This window comes from Panthera tigris, chromosome X (assembly GCF_018350195.1).
Source record: "Panthera tigris isolate Pti1 chromosome X, P.tigris_Pti1_mat1.1, whole genome shotgun sequence".
Classification (NCBI taxonomy): Eukaryota; Metazoa; Chordata; class Mammalia; order Carnivora; family Felidae; genus Panthera; species Panthera tigris.
This window is the reverse complement of record NC_056677.1, coordinates 106823078-106840887: the sequence shown is the minus strand read 5'-3', so window position 1 is coordinate 106840887 and position 17810 is coordinate 106823078. Positions and strand designations below refer to the sequence as shown.

Genomic DNA, 17810 nt, shown 5'->3' with positions numbered 1-17810 from the left:
CTAGACTCCAGTTGGCCAGACCCACAGATACCCTCACTTGTACACTGACAGGGTTCTCCAGAGACTTACACAGGGAGACATCCCAGGCCTGTCAAACATCCACTTCCCCCTCAAACAGTAACAGGTACGTTCTGAAGCCAGCAGGCAAAAGGAACTAGGAGCTTCTACCACTGTTTTTCAGAAGTGGGAAGAAAAAGTGTAAAATACAGGACGGGCATCTTGCCTCCATAGTAGCTGGGTCTTAGGAAACCGGAAGTGTGGACTGCCTGCACCATGTGGGCGGCCCGGGGGTGGGAGGCCAGGGGCACAACAGTGAGGGCAGTGATAAGACTGTGCAGTCAGATGTGGATGTGGGTGGCCCAGGGCAAGAGAGCCAGCAGGCAGGTGATTTCCTTGAGCCGCCTAAGAGAGGGCTCTCCTTCCAGCTCTGCTACTCCTATAGCAAACAAGGTGCACGCACACACGTGTGCCCACACCCACACCCACACACACACACACCTAAACTGATGCAGATATTCAATTCTCCCCACAGCTCCTGCAGCCCAGGATGTGCCCCTGCCTTGCCTTTTCTTTCCAGATCTTGCCCCAGTGACCCAAATGTTGTCTAGCCCCTCCACCTTGTCCTCATTTGTACCCAAACTGCAAGGCAGGATCAGGGGTTTCCCATTGACTTCATCAGGACACCCATCTGCTTTAACCACAGAAAAACCAATATGGGGAAAAGAGTAAAGACAGGAGACAGAAGCCCTGACGCAGGTTTTCAGTATGCAAGTGTTTTTGACTCCACAGCCAGTTGCTTAAAATGAAACATAAAGGGCAGCCAGAATACACACCCAAATGCAAAAAGGTAAAGGAAACATAAAATAAACCACACAATACCATGAACCCCCACAAAACCAAAAAATTAAAACCCAAAACCCCTCAACTTTATATATATATATATGTATATATATATATATATATATATACATATATATATATATATTTTTTTTTTTTTTTAAGGGAGAACAACTGTTCAAAACCAACTGGGCAGTATGGTGGGGGTGGGGAGCAGTCCTACAGAAGGGGGCCTTGAACTTCCCCCTGGGAACAAAGAACAAACACAATACAAAGAAAATAACCACCAATCTCCCACATGGGTCAGGAGTCTCCAGAGAACAGATTGTCCCATCCTCAAACTGGCTTTTTTTTTTTTTTTTTTTGCCGTTTTTTTTTGTCTTTTTTTTTTCCATTTTCTTCTTTTGTTGTTGTTGTTTTAGCACCTGTACAATAAAACTGTACCATCTCCAATCAGCTGGCCATAGCCAGGCCCTCCTGCCTTTAGATGGTACATACTCTCTACAAGGATTGTTTGGAAAAAATAGCAATTGGTAGAAAAATAAGAACAGGAATAGGAAAGACAATGCCACAGAGGGGGGAAGGGACAGGGAAACAGCCCAAGCTCCTCCCCTCTCTCCCTCTCTCTCCTTCAACAAACCCAGTGCTGGAGGCCAGGAGGGAGGCCTGGCAGGGGCCCCACACTCAGCCCCAGGTCCTGAGGCGAGGTAGGAGTGGAGCCCGGCTGGAGCCCAGCCTCCTGCCCTCACCTAGGAAACAGCTGAGGCCTGGATCTCACATCTGGCCATCAATCCCAGAGCCCTCTGCAGATTCCAAAGGAGAATGGGGGGCAGAGGGAGAAGCAGGGAGGAGAGAGAAAGTGGGTGCTGAATCTGGGAAGGGGAGAGGTGATAGACAAGGGCTGGGAGCTGAGAGGCTCAGCATCCAGAAGGGGCAAAGGCAGAATGGGGTGGGGTGGATGGAGGTGCAGGGGTGGGTGGAGGAGACGTGGGAACAAGCCCATGTTGTGCACTCTGAGGGGAGCAGTGAAGGAAGTGTGAGGAGGGGTGACCTTAGCTTTCACTCCCATTCTTGACTCTCCCCAAGTAGAGTGACTCACTAGCCCCTCACCCTCACAATCCACCCCTCCCCAGAAACCTCCCTAATCTCGAGACAGGGCTGCTGTGAAGGGCAGGTGGTAAAACAATAAAAAAATGGGGGGGGGAGCACCAAAGCCTCAGGATTATCCTCAATCCCCCCAGCCCCAGGCCAGCACCAGCCACCTTCATCAGTCACGGGTCCTCGGCCCCCTGCCCCACCTGCCCCCTCCCCAGTGGGGTGAAAACAAACCTGGGAGTAACTGTCAGAGGGAGGGGGCAGCTCCAGAGCTTATCAAGAAAGACAAAGAAAGGAGGTGAAGAAAGTCCCTCAATACAACAAGTTGTCTCAAATCGTCACAGTGATACAGACTTATCAGAAACCAATGAAACAATACAAATTAAATACTAATAAAATAAATACTATGGAAGACAGAAGAACACAGGGGAACAGAGGGGGCGCTCAGAGATTTGGCCTTTTCTCATTTCTCCTCCGGACAGGCTGAGGCCACCCCAAGGGACCCTGGCACCACCTCCCACCATCCCTGGGACCTCTTGCCCTCAGACGTGGAATTCAACTTTCCACCCCCATCACCAACCACAACAACAATGACGATGACAGGGAGATGAGAACTAATTATAACCAGAAAAAAAAAAAAAAATCCAGTCACTAATGCTGGCATTGATAAGGCGGCTTCTTGTTGGTCCGTATTATTGCCTCATTCTGCAGTCTGGTGCTCGGTGGGGGAAAGACATGGGAAGTGGGGAAGGGTGAACTTGGGAGGAGAAAGAAGAAAAGGGAGGGGCTGTTTTCCCGGTCAACTGTTCCACGGCTGGAACTCCACCTCAGACCCCAGGAGCCGAAGTAGCTCTGGCTCATACCGCACCAGCTCCACAGTCTCAGAGGAGCCTGGGGCAGATCTGTCGTCCATGCCTCCGGGCCTCTCGGCTGGGGTCAGAAGCTGACTGGAGGCCACCTGCCGGTAGAACTCAGCCTTGGGCAAGGTGGCAATTTCAAAGTGCGGGAACCGAGCCTGAAAGATCCTGGAGGAAAGCTTCAGCCTCTTCAGGACATCGGTAAAGAGGAACCAGTTGCAGGGCCTGGAAGAGGCAAGAGTAGGAGTTATGGAAGAGGCCTGGGTGGAACCAGTGGGGTGCCAGGAACACTCTGGAAGGCCCAGGAAGGCTGCCAGTTTGGCTACCTGTCCCCCACCCCCAAACTAAACCATGGACTCCCTGGGTGTCACTGAGGCAAAAATCTCCTGTGCTAGCCTGCACTGGCTGAACCAGCTTTCAGCTCAGTTGTGAGCATTCAACCCGTGACTACCCCTTCCTTTTAAAATAGTGGGAGCAGGAAAGAAAGGGACCTTCCAGAACCCAAAACTCTTAGCAGGCATCCCCAGGCCTTCCCCACACCCCATGACCCGGAATTTACCATCTGCTGGGACCAGTTCTTTCCCCTACCGAGCCCTGCTACCCCGTCTGGTTTCCCTTTCCTGTTCTCACTCCTGTTTCCCGTGCCTCTTCATTCTCCAAGACCTTCCCCAACAGACGGGGAGCCGTGGAGAAAGGCCTAAACTGTGGGTAATCTAAAAGGCATTTCTCTTTGGCTCTGGAATGCATTAGACAAGTTTTTTCTCCAGCGGCAGCACCATCGTTTCTGCAGGGCCAGAGCTCACGTTACAGCCAGTCTGACTCTGCTGAGCACACCCGACTGGCCTGGGCGGCAGCCTGGGGACAGCTGGGAGGGGTGCCGGGGAGGCCGATCACAGGCCATGCGCTTGCTTCGACTAAACCAGGAAGAGACACTGCATTCCCCTGATGATGGTCCCGTCTCCAAGGCTGTCCATCCTGGCCATTGCCCTGTCCTACCGGCAGCATTTGTGTCAGCCTCCTAACTGGTCTCCCCCTGGCTAAGAGTCTCCCTGCTGCACCCCTACCTACCCTCACTGCATCCGTTACTACCCCTTTTCTAAAAAAGAAAATCTGGCCTTCTCACTCCCTAAACTGCTTTCCATGGATCCCCAGTACCTCCAGCAAAGAAACCTCCACATTCGTTACCATGATATTATGGCAAGACCTTTCAAACATGACCCCATTCAACTCTTCAGCCCAACCTCTCCTAATAACACACACACACTCACACACACAGTGTACCCCCCACCCCACCAAGTGCCAGACATTTGCTGAAGGACAAGCCCCACTTTCTGAACTTGTCTGTCTCGTGCCTCTGCTTGTGCCTCGCCCTCCATCTTCCCCTCCTCTCAGGCCCAGCTCAGGCGCCATCTCACCTGTGAAATGGGTTGTTCCCATTTCACAAAACTGCCTGTTCATCCCATCTTCCACAGTCTCATGGCGCTTGGTTCATACCCCTTTTATAATACTTAGAACATGACCCATTTCAGAAAGGATACAAAAGAAATGTAAACTGTGGTTTTCTCTGTGACACAGGAATGGGGGCTCAGGGTGGACTAGAACTTCTATTATTCACTTGACACCTTTCTGAACTGCATGAAATTTTTATAATAATAAATCCACTTTGGACATATTGTCTTTTATTAGAACTAATTGTATACTTGTCTCCCACCTCCTCTAGACTGGAGATTCTTTGAAGGCTGTATTCTGGCCCTCGGGGTTTGACTGGTGTGCCTGCTGAAGACATGTTTATAGAATCGAGTGTTTTCTTTTGGGGCACCTGGGTGGCTCGGTTGGTTGGGTGACTGGCACTTGGATTTGGCTTGGGTCATGGTCTTGTGGTTCGTGGGTTCAAGCACTGCATCTGGCTCTGTGCTGAGGGTACGGAGCCTGCGTGGGATTCTCTCTCTCTGCCCCTCACCTGCTCGCTCACACTTTCTCTCTCAAAATAAACTTTAATAAAAAGAACTGAGTGTTCTGTACAACACCTACCACTTCTACCCAGACCCACAGTCCTTCTCCCTAAAATGTAACACTCTTCCCTGTGACACTAACCCCTTTTCTCACACCATCAGGAAATGGAATGCTCTAGGTTTAGAGGAAGGGACTACAGACACCATTCCCTTGAAGCATCTCTTTCAAAGAATGGAAAAGACCCCTCAGAACATTAACACTTGGTGGTCAGAATTCAGCTTTGCTTTGATGACTCGAAGGCACTTCGGTGGGTCATCATTCTACACCCTTCCTACTTCTTGAAGAACATTCATTTCACAGTGTGCTGCAGTGGTGGGCAAGGGCAGATTCAGAAGAGGCACAGAAGGATGTAATGTCAGGAAAACCAGCTTTGCCCATACCAAGTTCTCAACTGAAAACCTGCCTGCTGCTCGGGTGGCTGAGTGGCACATGGCTCTCAGCTGCCCTGTGTTCTGTCTACACCTGATGCACACTAGCCTGGTCCTTCTACTGCCTGGAGCCCAAGATCCTGTTTCAGAGAAGGAGGTGCTGAATACTCTGGAGGAATTAATTAACTGTGCAATACTATATCTCAGACGCCTGGCCCCACCCTCTGGGATCAGCTGATGCCCAGAAGAATAAGGACCAAAAGCCCCTGAAACTTGATCCCAACCAGTGTCATCATATAGGCTATTTTTATTCTTATCAGCCCCTGGAGGAAGGGATGCAAAGAAACCATGGCCGGATGGTGATTGGTTAGAGTAGTCAACTTGAGGGACTCACTTTAAGGGCTCCTAATCCATTGTGCACCCCTCTCTCAACCATGTGCACTTCATGTGCCTTCACTTTTTTAGAAAGACAGGGTCTGATGTTTCCAAAATAGGTATCAAAGAACAAGTACCCTTAAAAGTATCTGCAAACATATTGGAAAAGAGGAAGAAAACACCTAATGGTGGAGGCTGATAACAAAAAGACAATTCATTCTGCATCCTCCTGAGCAGCACTGCCACACACTGCCATCCGTAAGAGCCGAAAGGACCATGGTCTCCAGGCTGTCCCTTCTGAACCCTCAAATCAAGATTCAACTGGGTTCGGTCTAATGGTAAGCGTCAAGTATATTCTAGTCTCCAAAAACAGGTGATGCCTGCTAACAATACACACAGTGATCTGAGATGACAGCACTGAGGCCATCATCTCGCCAACATTAAGGCTACAAGAAAGCAGCCTGCAGATTACTTATGGACCCCAGCAGCCCCTCAGCTATGGGAACCATATGTCCCGGCTTTTCCAAGAATCTCAATTTCAAATATTCTGTCTGGCTGTTCCCAGAAACCACAAAAATGTTCCAGAGATTCTAATAGTTCATCAGCTCAAACATCTCCCAGATCATCTCTCACACCCAGGAACAGCAGAGCAATTCTTTAGAGAGTGAATCTAGATTCTTTGAATCTAGATTTTGGGTTTGGGAAATACATATATAGTCAATATACCTAGAACTTACAGCCTCTGTTCTGAATGTAACTAATCAGGGCTGGAAAGTCAGGCTGGCCTTGGTCATTTGTCAGGTTTCCTAAGCTCCAGCATGTGCTCTTCAGGTCTCTGCTTCCTTCTGGAGAACTCCCCCATTCCCAGGGAGGCAGGCTAGGGGTTGCCAGGATCCTGGCACTCAGTCCCTGTAGCTCTTAGACACTTACCCGCGGGACACTGACACTTGGAGGTTGTAGCAAGGGAGAAGAGGCTTGTCTGAGAGCTCAAACATAAAGTCATCCTCTTCCACATCATCTCCTTCTTGATCAGAGTTCCCAGGAGGATTATGGAGGAGGTCACAGGCAAAGCCATCTTTTTCTTCTGTAAGGATAGCACATGGGATATGAGGACTTAGCTATGTGCACAAAACTGAAGAAAAAAAAATGTTTCAACAAGATAAAGAGGCACAGAGGTGGGTGATTAGGACATAAGCAACAAGTTCACAGACCCCCAGTTGGGGCCAAGTTTTGCTGATCCCATGGCTCCCATCCTTGGGAGGGCATGTGAAAGTTCTGTCCCTGGAAGACAGTAGTTTCTGGCCAGAAATTCATTATACTCCACCTTTCAGTTGGAAAACAGCCAGATGCTGTAAAGGACCAGCCGCTCGGCCTTTGGAAATGGAGCCTGATGACACTACCAGCAGTCAAAGGCAAGGTAGAAACACCTGCCATGCCTGTGGGGCTCTCAGGAGCCCGGAGGGGCCACTCAGTCAGTTCCCACCCCTGGCTACGTGTCTGGGTGTGGCATATTTCATTCCATCCCAACCTTCCCCAGCTCCAGCTTCCCCAAAGCTTAGGGGTGGATACCTCCCCCAACCTGCAGCCCCGGCCCCAGGAATGAGTGCTAGCTGACTGCCACAGAGAGAGACGCTTCCTAGAGAGGAAAGCTTGGGTCAGAGGCTAAGGGCCTGGGAGGCAGCAGCTGTCTCCGAAACTGTGCGTGGTGGGAGTAGGGCAGGGAGAGAATGATCATGGCCAGGTGAGGGGCTGGGTCTCTCTTGAGTGTGAACAATGCCGGAAGAGATGACAGTGCAACACAGGGGCTTGTGGCAGGGTTAGGACGAAGCAAGGGAGGAGAAAGGCACTTGGAAGAGAGAGAATAAAAACAATAGCCAGGGCATAAGTGGTAGAGGGCAAATGAGGGGTGGCTTTGTGGCATCCCTGGTTTAGGCCAATGTATTCTGAGTCTAGGGGGAGCATGGGCTAGTGTTCGGGTTCAAAGGGTGTGTAAGGTTCTGTAAGTTACTAACAGGTTCAGAAAGGCAGCTTCCCTTCTCACTCCTGTCTTTGAGAAGAATCCATGAAACCCAAAGCAATCCCCCATCTCTGGGCCACAGACAAGCATGGGAGGAACCCGACTCAAAGCTTACCCAACACAGAACTGCTGTAGAAGTCCCAGGACACGCCAGGGTCACCCTCTGCCCGGCCCTGAAGATCTGAGAGGTGATCTGATGAAAGAAGAGAAGGCAGTGAGACAAGGAGGTTGGGCTGGAGAAGGGCCTAGAAACAAAGTACATCTATATGGGGCCAGGAGAATGGGAGAAGGGAAGGAAGGAACACAAGAGGGTCCGGGGGCTAACAGGGAGAGATATGTTTCCTGCTGTCAGTCAGAAGTTGCCAACCAACAGCCAGGACCCAAATCTAGCCCACTGATGACCTGGGGTTTGGCCCAGTGTTTTAAACCAAAAAAAAAAAAAATGTTGAACATTTTAAAATTTAGAGATTTCACCTAAAAATCTGGATTTCCAACTTTTCTTGAAAAAAAAATATCAGAAAATCTGGCAACACGGCATCCCACATTCCTGCATGTCAACAGTTGGCTAGAGGGAGAGGCGACATGTGCGTTCTCCGGTTCAACAGTCCCCACCCAGCCTGCTCTGCTCTGCTCTCTTACATGATCAGCCTGAAGGCATTTAGGTCTGGGATCCCTGCTTTTAATGGTATAGGGAATGGACTCTCCCAGAACAATCTCAGACCTGTCCCAAGATTTCAATTCCCTGCAGGTCACGATGTTCATACAGCCAATCAGGATCTCTCCAATTCAAAGTAAGATAAGGAAGCAGAATTCCTTCATCTTTGAAAAACATGGGGGAGAGGGCCACGTGTACCCTCATAAAAACCTTTTGCTTCCACTCCTAGGTGTATACCCCCAAAGAATTGAAAACAGGTGTTCAAACAGAAACTTATTTTTTTTTTAATTAATTTTTTTCAACGTTTTTTATTTATTTTTGGGACAGAGAGAGACAGAGCATGAACGGGGGAGGGGCAGAGAGAGAGGGAGACACAGAATCGGAAACAGGCTCCAGGCTCCGAGCCATCAGCCCAGAGCCTGACGCGGGGCTCGAACTCACAGACCGCGAGATCGTGACCTGGCTGAAGTCGGACGCTTAACCGACTGCGCCACCCAGGCGCCCCCAAACAGAAACTTATACACAAAGGAATGTGCATAGCAGGTCTACTCACAATAGCCAAAAAAGTGGAAACAATCCAAATGCTGTTAAGCTGATGAAGGGATAAACAAAACGTGGTCCATCCATATAATGGAACATTATTCAGTTATAAAAAGAAACAAAGTACTGATGTATGCTACAACATGAACGAACCCTAAAGACATTACACTAAATGAAACAAGCCAGACACAGAAGGCCATCTACTGTATAATTCCACGTATATAAGATATCCAGAACAGGCAAATCTACAGAGACAAAAAGCACATGGGTAGTTGGGAGGGAACAGGAAGTGACTGCCTAATGGGCATAGCGTTTCCTTTCGGTGTGATGAAGAAGTTCCAAAACTCAGTAGTGGTGATGGTTGCACAACATTCTGAATGCACTCAATGTCACTTCACTGTACACTTTTTAAATGGTTGAAAGAGTAGGGGGCACCTGGGTGGCTCAGTCCGTTAAGCATCTGATTCTTGATTTCAGCTCAGGTCATGATCTCACAGTTTGTGAGATAGAGCCCCAGGTCGGACTCTGTCCCAACAGTGTGGAGCCTGCTTGTATTCTCTCTCTCCCTCTCTCTCTGCCCCTCCCCCACTTGCTCTCTTGTTCTCAAAATAAAAAATTTTTAAATGGGTTAAGGGGCACCTGGGTGGCTCAGTTGGTTAAACGTCTGACTTCAACTCAGGTCATGATCTCACATTTTGGGAGTTCGAGCCCTGCATCCAGCTCTGTGCTGACAGTGTGGAGCCTGGATCCTGCTTTCAGATTCTGTGTCTCCTTCTCTCTATGCCCCTCCCTCACTCGCTGTCTGTCTCTCTCAAAAATAAACATTATAAAATAAAATAAAATAAAATAAAATAAAATAAAATAAAAACAAGACAATTAAAAGGTTAAAATAGTAAATTTTATGCTGTAAGTATTTTGCCACAATAAAAAAAAATTTAGGGGCGCCTGGGTGGCTCAGTCGGTTAAGTGGCCAACTTTGGCTCAGGTCATGATCTCGCGGTCCGTGAGTTCGAGCCCCGCGTCGGGCTCTGTGCTGACCGCTCAGAGCCTGGAGCCTGTTTCAGATTCTGTGTCTCCCTCTCTCTCTGACCCTCCCCAGTTCATGCTCTGTCTCCCTCTGTCTCAAAAATAAATAAACGTTAAAAAAAATTAAAAAAAAAATTTAAACCGCCTTTTGCTTATTTGATAGGAGGCTAGACATCAGGTCACCCCTTTGCCTCCTTGTCTCCTAGCTAAGCATCACCTAGTAGAACTGCTTCACCTCTCAGCCGCACATGTACAAAAGGAGATTTTCATGACAAATTCAACTGTGGCATCTGTGGGCACATGGCCCAGCACAGTTGGCAAGCTGATTTAGCTCTATAATGGTTGCTACCAGCGCTTAGGTGACACCCAGGCAAAAGTACAGGAGAGAGTCCAAAGGGCACAGGTGATGTGAGGGAGCCCTCTGGAAACCAAATCCCAGGAGGAAGCTGGCGGCCACTCCTAAAGGCATGAAGCCAATCCCCCCTGATGAAATGCACCACTGCACTACAATATACTTTCCTTTTGGGTCGTACAGTCTATCAGCAAAAATGCCTATTAGCTGTTGTGAGCTACTGAAAGAAGTAACTTTTTAGCAACCTTCTACGAGATGAAGGGTTTCTTCTGGTAGGAAAAGGCAGCCAGAGAGAGCTTTCAAAATAATGGCTGAGCAGCTACAGTGGAAAACCTTTAGTCACGCACATTAGATCTTTTTTATGTACTCCACAAAAAACTCTTGAGGTCATGACTGCCAGTTTCTGTGCTCTTCTGGGCCCCTGCCCCCTGAGAGTTGGAAGGAGTTTCTTCAGAAAGCATCTGTCAGTTAGGTAGGTGCCTATTCTGTGCCTGGCCTTGTGCTAGGTGTCCTGGGAGATGGAGGCATGAGATCATAAGTCTCCAAGAGGCAGGGAATATATATGTCTGTCTTGTTCATCATTGTCTCCCCATGGCCTGAGCCCAGGTGCCTGGCACATAGTAAGAGCAAATAAATATACGGAGAAGACAGGGAGGGAAGGAGGAATTACTACAAGGCAAGACCTAAAGCCTGCTTAACTGGCATGCTGAAACACCCGTGCTCCAAGGACTGTCGTCTCCCCAGGAGATCACATGAGGATTCCATCAAAGCCCTAGTTCCCCACATTCTTGGGGCTCCTCTCTAGGGACTGCCTTCAGAGCCCCCAGAACATTCCACTAATTCTCCTCACTGACAGCAAATCTTTGTCATTCTCAGGTGAATATGCCTTTCTGAGGCAACCCAATGTGCATGGGCACGAGCAAAGGTACAATCGTCTGGGCAGGCCCATGAGCTGCACGCCAGAAAAAGCTCCCACGGTTGCTTGATGGTGTGCCTTCTGGTCACGTTTCCTCATAGGCCTTAATGTACAATTGGGACAGAGAGGGACATTTCTCTCCCTTGACTGTCCCCCGCCCCTCCTATAACTTTCAGTCCTTTACTCTTCTCCTTTCCACCAAAAAGTGCCCTCAGCCCCGCAATCCTGCTCCTGGGTATATATCCACAAGAACTGAAGACTGGTACTCAAACAGACACCTGTACACACGTGTTCTGCTATAGCAGCACTGGTCACAATGGCCAAAAGGTGGACACAACCCAAATGGCCCATGAACCAATGAAGGCTTATGCCTTCCCTTATGGAAAATGGGGTAGATCCATACAATGGCATACCATTCAGCCTCAAAAAGGAAGGAAGTACAGGGTGCCTGGGTGGCTCAGCTGGTTAAGCTTCTGACTCTTGATTTAAGCTCAGGTCATGATCTCATGGTTCATGGGTTCAAGCCCTGCATCGGGCTTCGTGCTGACAACGTGGAGCCTGTTTGGGATTCTCCCTCTCTCCCTCCCTCCCTCCCTCTCTCTCTGCCCTGCGCAGGTACACACACACTCTCTCTCTCTCTCAAGTTAAATAAATTAACTTTAAGAAAGAGGAAGAAAGTACTGAAACATGGTACCACATGGATGGACCTTGAAAAACACGATGCCATGTGAGAAAAGTCAGACACAAGAGGCCCCATGCCGTATCATTCCATTTATATGTAATATCCAGAATGGGCAGGGCCATGGAGACAGAAAGTACATGGGTGTTTGCCAGGGGCTGGGGGAAGGGGGAAAATAGAGAGCAAATGCTTAATGGATTTGGGGTTTCATTTTGGGGGTGATGAAAAGGTTTTGGAACTAGACAGAGGCAGTGGTTGTACAACATTGTGACTACACTAAACGCCACTGAATTGTTCCCTTCTAAATGGCTGGTTTTATGTTATGTGAATTTTGCCTCAATAAAAGAAAATTTTTAAGTACCCAAGGTGAGCGGTCACCCTGGCAATCAGAGTTTCTCTCTTTCTCAGGGTCCTGTCATACCACTCCCCATGTCCTCCAACCAAGTCACTAGCCCAGGGACATGAAAGGAGAGGAAAAAAAACAACAAGTGGTCTTTGACATGGGGTCATATGGCAGAGGTCTCAGGCAGGAAAAACAAAAACCTGTGATTCAGTGACCTGGGGTGGTAAACTGCTAACCCTTTCATCAGTGGAACAAAAAGCAGTCCTGATCCTTCCTCGGATGCCCCAAAACCAAACTGCAGCAACTCCCCTCGGCCCCCACATACTTTCTGACAGATGAAAACGAATCTGTTTTCCCTTGACTAGCCTGGGTATTCTTTTCTTCAAAGGGTCAAAGGCAAATCAGTCACATGCTTGCCTGTAATTTGGTCCAAGGAGGAGGTCTTCCAAAGGCTTCTTGGACAGTTGCATGGCTTGGTGTCCCAAGCCCAAGGACAAGGGAGAAAAGGTTTGCGTTTTGACCTCCAGTACCCAGCACTGTACCTGAAACCTAACAGGGCTCAATAAATGAATGGATGAATGAATGGAAGAAGGGGTGCCGCTGTATCCTTCATGATCCCTGGAGAAACGGGCCTCACTTTAAGCCAACTCAATATAGAAAAATCCACATTTACAACCCAGATGAATTACCAGCATCTTCTGCATTGCAAAAGGATTCACTACAGGATATTTGTAAATAGTGACATTCCTTTGTATATTTAAAAGAGGGTTTGATTCCCAGACTTTTCCAGAACAGGAGCCTTGCACAAAGAGAAGGAAGCTCCACACCAGGAGCAACAGTGAGGCTCTTGCTCATCGTTTCCACCTGCAGAAAATGGAGCCCTTTGCACCCTACAGGGATTCGCCTTCATTTTCTGCCCAGTGGGATATCCCCCAGGGGAGGGAGAAGACAATTAATCTACAGAGAGTCTGGTCAGGCAAATGTTTGGGGATGAAAAGCAAAAAGCTTTTTAAATACCTCTGCCCGACAGACAAAGTTAAAAAAAAAAAAATACATCTAGAAGTCCACCCAAACGCATCCAGATTTAGGGGCTGGGGCGGTGGGCAGTGAGGGAAATGCTTCTCACACTTCTGAGCCCATGGCGCTTCCTCCAGCCACTAGACCACCCTGTCCAGTGCTTCTGTGACATCTGGTGGGGGTGGGGGGGATGGCTGGAATTAATACAAAAGAGAAATACTCAGTTCAAGGAATTAAGCCCCTGATGATAGTTACATAATATTGTCAATATGCTAAGTGCCACTGAATCATTCACTTCCAAATGGTTATATTGGGTGATTTTCACCTCAATTAAAAAAAAAAAAAACACCTGAGTATTGTCTTCTCATCTCCCCAAAACAACCTCTGGGCCCAAGTTCCCTCTCTCAGGAGCCTGCTGACTCCTGCCAGTGCCTACCTCCCTGGGGCTAGGACCAGGTGCTGCTAGCACTTTCTCAAACAGCCAGAAAGAGATCTGCATCTGAGCATAACTTGGTATTTGCATGGAAAAGAGGTGGCCCTGTTCTAACACTCCGTTCAGTTCAGTTCTGGCCCCCATGATGAAGCTGTAGCTCTGTGCCTAAGAGGTTGAGAAACAACGTCAATATCTGAATGAAGGTGTTTGGCTTGGACATGCTATCAAGTGTCAGAATTAAGAGAAGTCTTCTCTTGGGGCGCCTGGCTGTCCCAGTTGGTGGAGCATGCGACTATTGATCTCAGGTTTGTGAGTTTGAGCCCTATGTTGGTTGTAGCAATTACTTAAAAATAAAATCTTTATAAAAAAAAGAAAAGTAAAGTCTTCTCTTGACTCTGCAACATGAGCTGGCATTCAGGTTAGTTTAAGGAGGCATCAAAAGGCTGGCTAGTAGGGGCCCCTGAGTGGCTCAGTTGGTTAAGCGTCCAACTTAGGCTCAGGTCATGATCTCACAGTTTATGAGTTCGAGCCCCACGTCAGGCTCTGTGCTGTCAGTTCAGAGCCTGGAGCTTGCTTCAGATTCTGTGTCTCCCTCTTGCTCTCTGCCCCTCCCCCACTCACGCTCTGTCTCTCAAAAAATGAATAAACGTTAAAAAATTTTAAAAAGAGGCTGGCTAGTAGCTGGGATTAGCTAACAGAAACGGGAAGAGATAAAAATGGGTTTGTTTCTAAATTTTTAGTTACTGAAAATGGTCTCAACATTCGAATTCCTTTGGGATTTTGGAGAAAGGGTCAGGGAAGAAAGGAGTTTGTCTGCTTATTGAGGTGGTCAGAGATGGCTTTATTTGGATCCAGAGGGTCCCAAGACCCGCCAGAGGGCAGTCTGTAGCACAGAGAGGCCCTGGATTAAACCTGTTGGTCAGAGACAGAGCTTCATGCAGTGCTTTCATCATGTTGAGAAGTTCTGGATGTTCATCTGTGCCAGCTTCCCCTGGGAATCAGCTGGAGTGCAGACAGCATGTGTGTATCTAAGACAGTACATGTGGCACATGATATGTGAGAAGGGGCCCTGAGCCCCCAAGATGGTGCAGCCAAAGTGAACAAGAGTCATCACTGGCCCGGGACAAATGACTGAATGAGCAACCCCAAACTGCTCTGCCCTTCACGGACAGTGGCCTGGGACAGCCCCAGAGCTGGGGGGAGGGAAAAGGCAGTCCTGCCACCTGGCTAGAGGGGGCTGGGTCCCGCTGGGAGGCCTGAAGCCTGTACACAGTGACCAATGACTGCAGGGTTTGGCGGCTTTACTGGGGGCCCAATGAAGGATGGCTGAGCAGGAAGGAGTCAAGGCCTCCCTCCACGGCTTTCCATCGCTTCTCCCTCAGCTTTTATTTGTATCAAGGTGGTGCTTCCCACCTAGTCCTCCTTCCATTGGGACCTTTAGTTCACATTCCTTTGTTTCTTCCTCCATCATCAGCTACCTAGTTAACCTTTGTTCAATAAATAAATGATCTCCTGGTTGGGAGCCCAGAACTGTATTTGGGGAGGTGGGGATTCAGGACTATCTAGGGCCACAGCCCAGGTGAGAGTCAGTGGCCTTGAGCAAACCCTTTGTCCCACGGGATCCCAGTCTGAAAGAGGTTCAACCGCAAACAATGAAGACTCCACAGAGGGTCAGTGAGACACTGCCAGCGGCTCCTTCTGTTGGGCACTCTGGCAGTGTGAAGAAGAAACTTCTAGAGCAAGGGCCGAGCTGTGATGTCACTAAGGAGGCGGAGTTCCTTCATCCAGAGGTCAAGTCTGAGGAGATTCCCAGTGAGCATGCCCACACTAGACGTACCCCCTTCTGTCCTCCCCACTGCCCAACTTGGTAGAGCTACCTAATTGCAGACAAACCATGGCTGTCCACTGATGAGAACATAAATGCATGTTGGCCTGTGGCCCTTGTCATGGGCCTGAATACCAGACACTCTTCCAGAGGGGTCAGGTGACAGAGGAAGAAAAAGGTACAGGGGGGTACAGAGGGAACATCAGTTACCACAGGCAGGGGCTGTGAGAAATACAGCATTAGGAGGGGTCCTGAAGGTTCCACTGTGATCACCAACAAGGAGAAAGTGCAAGAACAAAAGCAAAATGCTAAGTGTCATTTCTTTGTAACTAACATCCTGTTCAAAACATGGGTCAACAGACTTTGCCCCCAGTGGAGCTGCGGCCTCACAAGGAGGCCTACCTCACATGCCTAGCTAGGAAGCGGGTCCCTGTGGACTACCACGGCCCTGAAGAGGATGCATGCGATATGGACACTCATAGTACCGGAACAAGAGGAAGTGGACCTTTAGGCTTTTTCAAGTGCATAGAGATTTCAGAGATACTTCAAGGAAAGCCTGCAGAGGGCTGACACCTCTCATGGGAGTTGAGATGGAGAGAGATGAAGAATACCTCCTCAGGAGTTTAGGAATTGGAGGCTATCCCCAAGGATGATGGCTTCAAGCCTGGGCTGTGCTTACCGCTGAGAAAACGCTTCATGGTGTCGCTGCTGGCCAGCTTCATGGCTGTCTGTCCCGAGTAGGTGGCCAGTGTGGGGTCGGCCCCATAAGACAGCAAGAGCCAGATGGTCTCCAGGTTGTCATTGACCACCGCATCATGAACTGGCCTGCAGAGGTGACACAGGGTGAGGACAACAGGGCCCAAGTGGGAGCCTGGGTGTCTAGGCCTCAGACTACTTCATCAGGGGAAAATAAAATAAGATGACCCAGGATAATGTGGGCAAGACTTAGGGCAGAGGAACCACCTCTAGCCTGCACCCCTCATCATATCTCCCTATGTCCTTCTCCTCTCTCTGTGCCTCTTTCTCCCCACCCCCCATTTTTCTCTCCAAGGTTCCCCCTACATTTTGGACAGTCCCTAGGGTACCAAGTAGCTTCACTGGTAGCTCTTGAGTTTGGGAGAGAACAGGAAACCGACCAAGGATAATCTTAAAGCAGATGCTGAGGGTATGAACAGAAAGATCTGGATGACCACCCTGGAGCAGGAATGAGTAGAGTGGCTCCACGCACCAGGTGGTGGCCAATCAGAGCCTGCATCCTCTGACCCAAGTCTCCCTACTTGATATGCAGCTCATGTCTCGATGTTGCCCAGGAAGTAGGCCCTCTGATAGAGGGGAATGGGTGCAATTTCTTTAAGACCCAGCAGGTATCTTTTTTTTCAAGTGTACAGACATCAAGTCAAGAATCAAATCTGGGATGTTACCCTAAGGTCAGCCTCCCAGTTCCTAGAGCCCAAGATGCTGCCTGAGATAGATGCACCACCAGGAGGATTTGAGGGACGCCCGAGTGGTGTTCCTGGTAAAGCTGCACTTGATGGGATGATCCCTAGATGACCCCAACCTGCCCTTAGTCACCAACGTGGATGGGCCAGCCAGGAACTCATCCACTCCTGCCCTAGTGGGCACTCCTGCCCCTCTGCAGTCTGCAGCCTTCTTCCCAAAACACCTCCTAACAAGGCCTCTCTGCTACGTATAGCCCGGTGTAGCCTCTGCTGTGGAAGTCCAGGCTGTAGCAAGCTCTTCTGAGTGAGGGGCTGAGCTGGGGGTGGAGGTGGGGGGCGGGGAACGGCCTTCTTGCCTCGTGCCATCCTGTGCGCTGCAGTTCACATTAGCCCCGTGCTCCAACAGGATGTTCAGGATGTCCGTCCAGCCCCTGGAGCAGGCCTCATGCAGGGCCGTGTAGCCAGCATTGTCGCGGTGATTCACGTCCTCACTGTCTTTCTGGAGGCAGTAGAGAACAACGTCCTGTGGGGACAGGGAGAGCTCCATGAGCAAAGAGAGGCCTAATTCTTGACATCACTCCAGTTAGCTTCGAAGCTCTCCAAATGTCCGGAGAGTAAGTCTTATTCCGGGGACTAACAGACAAGTCTCAAAATCGTTTGTCACCCAAGTCAGTCCTGAGGTCCATTTCCACGGCCTCGGCTCTGGGCTATTTTCTTAGCAGCGGGGAGACATTTCTTATGACCAATGATACTCACTCATCTGGGTGTGGGTTGTTGGGGTGAGGTCCTGAGAAAGGCTCACTGCCCACCATGAGGTCGAGCTCTCAGGCCTCAAGTCCTTGAGCACTGGTTCCCTAGTTTGGGGCTTTGCAAGACAGCACCAGACCACAGAAATGAGACATGTGGTGGCAAGCACAGCCTCTGGTAGTGATTCAAGAACAAGGAAGAAGAATTGGTTTAAGTACTATCTCTGGATGCTGGCTTTAATTGTTTTAAGTACTAGCCCTGGATGTTTATGCTGGG

At 49.2% G+C, this 17810-nt stretch overlaps 1 protein-coding gene across 7 annotated transcripts in view; it reads right to left on the bottom strand.

The window, feature by feature from the left end:
* Nucleotides 1-982: 982 nt before the first annotated feature.
* Nucleotides 983-17810, bottom strand: part of BCORL1 (BCL6 corepressor like 1) — a 63843-nt gene continuing 47015 nt past the window's right edge. For all 7 annotated transcript variants that reach the window (XM_042973784.1, XM_042973783.1, XM_042973786.1 and 4 more), the window contains 5 exons: nt 17144-17310; nt 16028-16173; nt 7678-7755; nt 6476-6629; nt 983-3014 (listed from right to left, as the gene is read on the bottom strand). In XM_042973784.1, the coding sequence (XP_042829718.1) occupies nt 2732-3014; nt 6476-6629; nt 7678-7755; nt 16028-16173; nt 17144-17310 (828 nt within the window). In that variant the 3' untranslated portion in view covers nt 983-2731. The remainder of the gene's footprint in view (nt 3015-6475; nt 6630-7677; nt 7756-16027; nt 16174-17143; nt 17311-17810) is intronic.